The sequence below is a fragment of the Vanessa atalanta genome, chromosome 8 (genome assembly GCF_905147765.1).
Source record: "Vanessa atalanta chromosome 8, ilVanAtal1.2, whole genome shotgun sequence".
Taxonomy (NCBI): Eukaryota; Metazoa; Arthropoda; class Insecta; order Lepidoptera; family Nymphalidae; genus Vanessa; species Vanessa atalanta.
In genome coordinates this window covers 10767498-10777183 of record NC_061878.1, presented here as the reverse complement: position 1 = coordinate 10777183, position 9686 = coordinate 10767498, and the positions used below count along the sequence as shown (strand labels likewise).

The following is a 9686-nucleotide window of genomic DNA, read 5'->3' as shown; positions in this document are numbered from 1 at the left end:
TGAACTAAAAATAATACAAATAACATAAAAACAACATCGTATATAATGGCTGCAATGTAAGTTTTTTTTTTCAATTAACAAAGAACTATTTAACTTTGTACTTCATTTCTAATATTAACAATTAAGTATTAAATACAAAAATATACTTAACATCATTGCACCTAGTAAATTCAAATTAATATTAAAAAGAGCGTCTTCTATTGTTACTAATTCTTCTTCTACAAGCATGAATAAATATTGCTACATAAAGCCGTGTCTCCACCAAGGGAATATCGGCAACTATTGTGTTGTCGACCTTTTGTAATAAATATTCCATTGTAAACAAATTTGTTTGACTGTTCGTTACTTTCTGAGGTTTTGCAAACTTTGCTAACACAAAAATTGCCCTTTTTCAGTTGAAACGCACCATAATGATATTTTTATATAAATAAATAAAAATTTGTACAGACAACAGCTTATAAATAACTATAACATTCTATTTTTAAAATACCATATTCTATTATTTTATTATGGCTTGAATCTAAGCTAATGCTGCGCTACGATAAGTCATAAACAGAATAAGCAATATATTATTGCGCCTCTAGAGTTGTAGAACTATTTAACAAATGTACAATATAACCACTTCATGGTAGTGGCGTAGAGTTTTATTGCTCTGTCCTGCAATACTAGTACTCAAACAAGTCTATCTGTAAACAAGTACTTTACTTTATTAAAACGACTAAAGTACATTGATTTCTATGAAAGAAATCTGGTATAGTTTACCTATTACTATTATTATTTACTAATGTGAACGCTGCTTTATAAACTAACATATTATTATCGTTTTAGAAAAACTCCAATTATTAATATAACAAGAAACATTATTTATACAATTTTGAATCTTTATCACAATTTATTATTATAAACGTTGGCAACTATTTACATATGAATATAATATATTTTATTTACAGAATTATACCTATTGAAATGAGTTTTACTTATCTGTTTAACGTTTTTATTTCAACAAAATTACTAAACTTCAATTTTTAATCCCCGACACTCATATCAAGAGCGAAGAAAATATTTATTCTAAAAGGCAATACTACATTTTAAATTACAACACTAATCACTATACTACGTTGAAGATTAGTATTCATGAAATTATAATTATCCACAATTACAAAAACTTTAACAAGTCCTGTTTTATTTGTAATTGGATAAAGATTAACGAAAAGTCACAACATTACTAAATAGTTGAAATGAAAATATAAAACTTACGTGAAATCTTGTTATGAATATGTCCGAGAGGCGGGGCGTAAAATTTAAGCGAATTTCAAATAATATTTGATACAAAATATACATCAAGAATGAAACCGGCAGGTTTTCATTTTTTGTAAAACAAACTAAATCTTAAGTTGACCCATGAGCTATAAAATTAGGAGTTTCAAACTATTTTTATCGGGTGTAGTGTGCGTCGACAAAAATATTGCGAGTTTGTTGTTACCTTTTCATTACAATAAGTCCAATTCCAATCAACATTTTAAATGAAATCAGTTCCCTTCGTAAGTATGGAAATCAATTTTATACAATTTATTCTATTTCTAAACCAACTCTTTTGGTCTTGACTTTTGGAATCGTATATTCTGGCAATATTTTTCGTATTTTCTTTTCCTTTTTAATAGCTGATTATACCTTCACAGCCTACTGTCAAAAAGCGTCTTTCGCGGCTGCGATAAGAGTCAGTAAGTCATTCTTTTCGTCGTTGGGTCAAGAAGGCTCCAGTGGCGGCGCGGGTACCGATTGCTGTTGAAAATAATAATAAAATAGAATTAATACATCGTATTATCGGTTGTCTTGTGATTTTTTTTTCTTACTCTAACATAATATTAACAATTACAATGATCATATACAACATGTTACAATAAGAATTCCAAACAAGTTATTTGTTTAAAAACGCGAAATATTTAACTAAAATTCATAAAATATAATATCATAATTTTTGGTAATTGATCTTTGAGACCAATTGCATCAACTCACTAAGATTCATATTTTTGGCGTGACCTGAGATTTTTATTCGGGACATCAAAATCCAATCCAAAATCCACAAAAATTAAAACCACGAGACCAATGAGACCGTTACGTTTCTAGCTGTTTTCTGCATTTTTCCCAGCTGGCTGTAACTGTTAACCCATAAAATACTCAGCATAGATTACGTGTCCTAAGAGTATCTCCTGTGACGCCGAACTACAGCTTAGGACGCCGTCGCAAAGAGGATCCCACCAGCAGGACCGGTGTAATCTAACCAAACAAGTTAGCATTCGTTGCGTGGTGGACACGACACTTAAATGTCTACGAGTCGGAATAGAGGAAAAATACAATATTCAAAGTTTGGCTTGTTATGTATATTTCACTAGTGATCCCTCGAGATTCGCACGGGTGCAGGTTATTAATAAAGATAAGGATATAATATAAATATAATTTTAACACAATAGCACTCAGGAGTAATGTAACTATCCACCAGTTACATTTTTTATTTTTTCACTTTATATTGGTATAGATTATGTAGTGATGTGAATCGTAACAAAAGCCGCTGTATCGCGCGGCGCCGCGTACCTGCGAGAGCGGCGGCGCGGTGGCCTGCTGCGACAGCTCCGCCTTTACGCGGCGCGCGATGTGCGAGCGCGTGTGCTTGCGCAGGTGGTCCTTGCGGTAGAAACCTGGGCCCATATTATTATAGTATCACGTATTCTGTTAACACACGTTATATTTCTTATACTAAATAATGTAGTCTTGATTTCGGTCACTGCAACCAATTTCGAGCAAGACGAGCCAACTACGCAGGGTATATCATAGTAAAAAAGTTTGTGCGCAAACCGAAGTGCTCTGTCTAGTCCTCATCCTCATAATTCGTTGGGACGGCACATTCGTCACGACCGGGAAGAATTCAGACGCAGTGCTTTACTTTTCCGAAGCACGGGAGAGTTCACACTTCCAACTTCTTCTTATACTGTAATACTGTTTCGTAGTGTAAAGTGTGAGTGAGCCAGTTTCATTAAAATTTAGTTGACGGCGCATTCACGGTGTAAGAAATTATAAATTCACTGTACCAGCGTCTATGGGCGAAGGCACTGGCCACCGGGTAACCGTTTTATATAAATAAATGAAAAACATTTTTGGGTTCTTTAATTTGTTTTCTTTAAAGTTAACTATGAAAAAAAACTCGTTTATTTATATGTGCTTAAAGGAGTCTATGCCTCGATTGCTTTGTAATAATATATAATATTTGTGAGTTGTAGTTAGTTTTACCTTTCCCGCACTCGTTGCAGACGTGCCTCTTCTCGCCCGAGTGTATAATGAAGTGTAGAGTGAGCTGCTCCTTGCGCTTAAAAGCCTTCAGACACACGGAGCAAACGTGCGGCCGCTCCGGGTTGTGTGACTGTTTATGTCGTGTGAGGTGATCCTTACGCTTCAACGCAGCATTACAGATGTCGCAGATGAACCTGGTGGTGTAATATGGTTTTTATTAATCTCATCTCTTAATTAACTATCCATTAAACAAACTTAAAAAATAGCTACCTTCGTTCCATTGTATGGCCCACGAGATGTTGGTCTAGAAGACCTCGTTCGGGATACGCCATGTGGCACTCCGGGCAGCAGTATAACGTGCTGCCGTCTGAAAATGTAACAAATAGTCATAAGCAGCCAGGAAGAAGACGTATACCCTTGACATACCCAACGATCCTTTAATTCAATAAAAGAAAGCATTTAATTAAAAAAAAGTAATATTAAAGATATTTCGGGAACAAAATGAATAGATGAAATGTGTTAGGCCAATTTTCGCAAAGATATCAAAACAATAAAATAGAATAACACATACCAAGTGCAGTCGTCAGTCTTATCTCCCCGGGTTTCGGTCGGGGTTTTTTCTCTTTAAGCGCTTTCTTCTTCTTTTTCTTCTTAGAGATCGAGATGGTGTTCACATTGACTGAGTGGTTCGACTGTGTTGTGTGAGTCGTAGTCGGGTTTACGATCGTCGCTGTTTGAACCACGACGCTATTCACTACATTCGTCGGAACCTAGTTAAAAATAAACTTCACTACAATTCAGTTGAATTTAGTAGATGTTTTACTCAAAAATTTTAAGTATTTTTTTTAGTTTTACCCAAACGTAGGCGAATAACAATTACTAACTTAAAATCTGAAATTCCTTCTATCGCTCTAATACATTAACGTTCAATATAATATAAATGCGTTTTTCGAGTAGGAAAATTTTGGGTATCCCTTATGCTTACTTACCGAAGTCAATGTAGAAATCGGTGGTAATGAGTTGGTAGCGACGGTGACGATGGTGGGCTCCTCTCGCTTGCCATCTGCAGCAGTTGAGTATTTCAGCAAGTGGTGCAGCGGTAGCGGTAGCGCGGACAGATAGTCCGCCACCCCGCCACCTAATGTCTGCCATGTCGAACTATCTGTTACATCGCCTATACCTATGGAAAAAATGAAGCGTTTTAAGAACTTCATACAATATCACGTATTTAAAATTAAAATCAAAATGAATTAACTTGCTTCTATGTAAGTGCCAACATACTCTAAATTAGTATAAACATTTTGTCTAAATTTTTGTTTACCGTCCAGTTGCGATCTTAATGAAAAAACCTTATTACAATTAATTAATTCAAAAAAAAATACTTGCGTAAAATATTTTTTAGGCATACGTCATTTGAAAGCAAGTATCTACTTTTATTTGTTTAAACAAATAATAAAGTCTAAGTGCTACTTCATCATCTGCATTTCTTTGTAACAGTTTTTCCTTGACTGAAATTTACTTTACTTTAAGTAAATAATTGAACGTAAACGCTTTCACATAATGATAAGAGCCGCTATTCAGAACCTTAACTGTCCGGAAATGCGTTTAATCCATACGAAAAACCGGATTGATTATTAGCCTTTAAAATATTATTTAGCGGCAAAAATATGTTTAAATAGTATAAAAGAGAATTGCTTTCTATTTGTATCGGTATTTCCATTAACTTCTTTGATCCCGTTGTCGTTAGCAGAAAGAGAACTTGCGATGAAGATTTATATGTATAATTTGTAAATATTTTGTAAACAATTATTTAAAAAAAAAACTGGTGCAAATGCTTAAAGGTCAAATAATGATTATATTTAAGGAGATAGGAGATATTATATTTAAGGGCGGATTGCTTGTTTATGAAATCAAAAAAAGCATTAATATTAAATTATGGTTTTCGACTTGCAACTGAACAATCAATCCGGACATTCTTGTTAGCGGGGTTCAACTGTATAGTAATATATATACTGACTGATGAACTCAGCGGGCGCGGTTAGATCCCTGTGGTTGCGTCCCTCCTGCTTGATAGCTCGTGCGAGTGCCGCACCTTCCTTTGGCTCATGCAGCACAACCAGCAGTTGCTGAGTGCCTTGTTGCAACGGCGTTTGCGACACTGTTTTATATCATCAGCATTAAATCAATTGCATAAATTGCACTACTTTGTTTCTTTGCTAGGGTATACAAATGGGTGTCCCACTGAAGTTTGGAGTCAAGGGCAATCCCTAGAAAGACCGTCGACTCAACAAACTCAAGTCTTTCATTATTAAAAAAAACCGCAGATGAATTTAACTTTACATTTGGCAGAGAAAGAACGGTTTGCAGTCAAACTTTATCTTATATTTAGAATATGAAGTTAAAATAACTTTACAAAATGTTTCCTCAATTAGACTAAATTACAAAATAAAATTGTACAAAGGTGAATAAAAAGATAATCTCCTAATATCAAAACTTTTATTGTACAAGGCACAAAAGAAAACATAATTATCATATAAAGCCTATTCCAATGGAAGTAGGAAAAAAGATAAACAAACCTTAGATTTACGTATTTCATGCGATTTGCTATTAACTTAGCTATATGGTGCATTACTAAGAGTTTATGATTAATATATATTTATATATAATACAACACTACTGCACTGAACCACTTATTTCCACTTTAATTTTACTTCCAAAATTTAGATAACACTTTTGTCGACGTTTAAAAAGTATTTTTTTCGCAAATTCATAGTGAATATCATAGATCAATCAAGCTCTCGAACAATTATGTCGTGTTAATTTGCTATCAATTCCTGTTATGGTTGGAATAGAGTATAGGTACAAACGTTTTCAGTGCATTGAGGGTAAAGGAATTTGTTATTTTACCTACAAGTACCAGAGTCTATTTGATAAGGTAACTAAACTCACCAAAAGGTTGACCATTTATTCATCTACTTTCTTAAAATTCATAAAATAAAATAAATAGAAAGTATTACGACGTACATTTTCTGATGTTTGAACTAACGTATGTAGTACAGTATAATACTTACCCTGGTGTTGTTGCATCATGGAAGCCATTAGATCATGGTGCAGCTCTTCACGATACTCCCGTTTGTCACGTTGTTCTCCTTTCAGCACCGTCTCCTGCACGTAGCCTACTTGCCCTCCACCTCCGTACGCGATGTTACCCACGTTCACGGTTGAAGAGGTGGCCGTTATACTCTGGTATTTAACTCCTGTATTTACTGCAATCATATTATTTTTGTTTATTGTTGTTTTTCTATATTTACAGAATCACTCAGCTAATATTTTTATTTCCAAGCAAAACTATTATAGCAACGATAATAGAAAATAACAATTATAATCATGTATATACAAACTTACCACTATGTATAGGCGCGATTCCCGCCAACGTAACCGTCCCTGGCTGAGCGTTGCTGACCACCACCACACTCTCGGCTTGTCTGAATTTGACCCCATCGACAGCAACGCCGGCGGCCGGTGCCACCGCAAACTGCACTCCACTGCCCGAGGCCTGGTAACGTGTCTCCTGCACCACGCTGCCACCGCCGCTGCCCTCGTACCCGAACTTGGCGGCGAACTGATGAATGGTCGGTATTGCCGTCGCCGACGGAATGTGTCCGGTAAACGGCGCGAAGTTCATGGTTTATATCTGAAAACGCGGACATTTTCAAGGTTGCGTGTACTCGGTATCAGGTAACGCCAGTGAAAGGGTGCGGCCCCGGAGGGCGCTCACTCAACCCCCGCCGTTCTGCCTCACCCCAGTCTCACATTTCTAGCGCTTTATTTTTAACCGCGCTCCCACACCATCGACCGTGAAACCGGCGTACGGGCAAAGGAGCACGCACGTAGGAGTCGCATAGGAGTAATACAAGAACCATTACCTCGTTTATGTCCCGATTGCGAGTTTTCATCACGTTTTATTAGTCGGTCGTGGCTGAAATACGGTCGGGGTTGTATGGCGGGGTGCGCGGGCAGGCTGCGCGCAGGCGGAGCGCATGTGCGGTGCGCGGAGTGGGCATGGGGGTGCGGCCGAGCCTACACGTGTTTTAGGAGGACTTGTTGAGGCCCATTCTATGGGTACACCATGAATGGTTTTTCGCGACAAGGGGATGGGGATATTTAGCCGGTTTCATAATGAACATTAATTAGTTTGGTTTATGGACGTCTCGCCGCCAATATAAATGTATACTTTATTATTTTACAACAACGACTAAAACAATAATATATTTATAATTACGTAGTAAATTATCATTTCATTAGTGTGATTGAAAATAATACGATAATTCAGCGTGGTAAACGAAAGCTTGGCGGGGGCAGTTCGCGATGAATATGAAAATGTTAATGGGATATACCTAATTACTATTTACTAAGTATTTACTTTATTATCATATGTACCTAACAATAACGAAGTGCCACTTTTAATGTACCATAATAGCGTATTAAAATTACACGGCAATGTTGTTTAATTAATTTTACAGCAACAAGAATTTTCTTTATATTTATTTAATTTTCACAAATATGGTAAACAATGCAAATATGTACCCTACGCTACCAATTGTCAGCTTTTAGTAACACACCCCGAACTTAACGTGTGGGTAACTATAATTTGGAGGATTTGCGAATACCATTCAAATAATCAAACAAAGCGGTAGCTTTGAATGAACTGTGAAGCTATTATGTCGGGGTATGTTGTCTATAATAACATACAATTTAACAAAAATTTTATTCTTATATTAAAAATTTAAAAAAATATATCATTAGTTAAAAAATTGGTAGCCACCAAAGCTAAAAAAAAGTTTTCTTAATTTACATGCGTATGAAAACAATACTTTAGTCAGTATAGAAACAGCGCTTTGCTCTAAGTAAGGCATCGTTCATAGCTTTCTGTGTCAAGCCTTTCCATTTCAAACAATATTCAAGTAACTTTTTGCTATTTAAACGTACTGCATCGAATAATCGAATATATATTTAATCGAATATACATTGGTCGTGTGCGTTGGAGAACTCTCGCCCGTAATCGGGAGTTGCGAAATATAAATTTATAATTTAAAAAAAAAAACTACTATTTGAAAAAGTTTTTATTTTATCTACATATTTTTTTTTCACATTAAACAACAAAAAGAACATATCTTCCCAAACATTTTCACCACATAGGACAAAAAATGGGTGTGTTTATACTTCAATTCACTTACTTATCACAGACTAAGTTTCATCTATTAGAAGCGTTTTAGTTTACGAGAAATCGAACATCAAACCAAACACTTTGGATCACAGGATAAATTCCGTTACATTTATTTTTTATAGAAGTCAATATTACTAACTTGTAACTAACTACAAAACGATAAGGATATTAAAAAGACATTTCTAAAATGAACAACAAAAACGGGCGTGCGTGATTCTTTTAAATCTTTATGCCTCTTCGTGTAGCTTTATTTTAAATAAGCTATCTCACTTCACGCCAACTTTTCCACGTCAAAAGACTCTCGGGCAATTTTCTGCATCGGAATATAACTTTCAAATTCATTGTTTAGATGTATTTCAAAAAGATTAGCCTCGGAATGGTCCAGTTCATGTGCATATGTCGTGGTTATCGTTAAAATGTAGATATTTACTAAGCAATAAAAAATTATGTATAGGCGTGTGAATGTGTAAAATGCAAAAAACGGGAGTAAGAAATATATCTGGGGTGAAATACCAGTTATCTTCCGTTCGGGTCTAAACCACAACCTCCATTGCCAAAATTATACCAAAACAACCTTAAAGCCGAAATGACCCAATGGTTAGAACTCGTGCATCTTAACTGATGATTTCGGGTTCAAGCCCAGGCAAGCACCACTGAATTTCAAGTGCTTAATTTGTATTTATAATTCATCTCGTGCTCGGCGGTGAAGGAAAACATCGTGAGGAAACCTGCATGTGTCTAATTTCAACGGAATTCTGCCACATGTGTATTCCAACTTACCCGCATTGGAGTAGCGTGGTGGAATGTGCTCCAAAACTTCTCAAATTGAGAGGAGGCCTTAGCCCAGCAGTGGGAAATTTACAGTCTGTTAATGTAATCTAATGTAACCTTAAAGCTCGTCGGCTGTCATCGGTGTCATACGAACGAGCGATACGGATTCTTGGATATAAAATGGCTTTATCAGGAATATGGGCTGCCTGATGAGACGATTCTTATTGGCCCCCGAGGCAATGTGCTTCATAATTTACCGTTGTTGTTATCGGACATTACTTTCGGAAAACGTTTCAGTTTTCGATTCAGGTGATTTTCTCTCTCCAAACTTACCAGCCACAAGGCTGGTCCGTCGCCGTTAGAGGAACATCGGCGGTTGCAGGGTCGCAAGTAAGCGCTAGAT

At 36.1% G+C, this 9686-nt stretch overlaps 1 protein-coding gene across 1 annotated transcript; it reads right to left on the bottom strand.

The window, feature by feature from the left end:
* Positions 1 to 915: 915 nt before the first annotated feature.
* Positions 916 to 7308, bottom strand: LOC125066090 (chorion transcription factor Cf2-like). Its single transcript, XM_047674016.1, has 10 exons — positions 7212 to 7308; positions 6691 to 6979; positions 6357 to 6551; positions 5303 to 5443; positions 4275 to 4465; positions 3857 to 4055; positions 3556 to 3652; positions 3286 to 3479; positions 2593 to 2696; positions 916 to 1782 (listed from the first exon to the last, which is right to left on the bottom strand). Exons 2-10 carry the CDS (start codon positions 6968 to 6970, stop codon positions 1747 to 1749), a joined length of 1437 nt encoding a protein of 478 aa, XP_047529972.1. The 5' UTR covers positions 6971 to 6979; positions 7212 to 7308; the 3' UTR covers positions 916 to 1746.
* Between the last annotated feature and the right edge of the window lie 2378 nt (positions 7309 to 9686).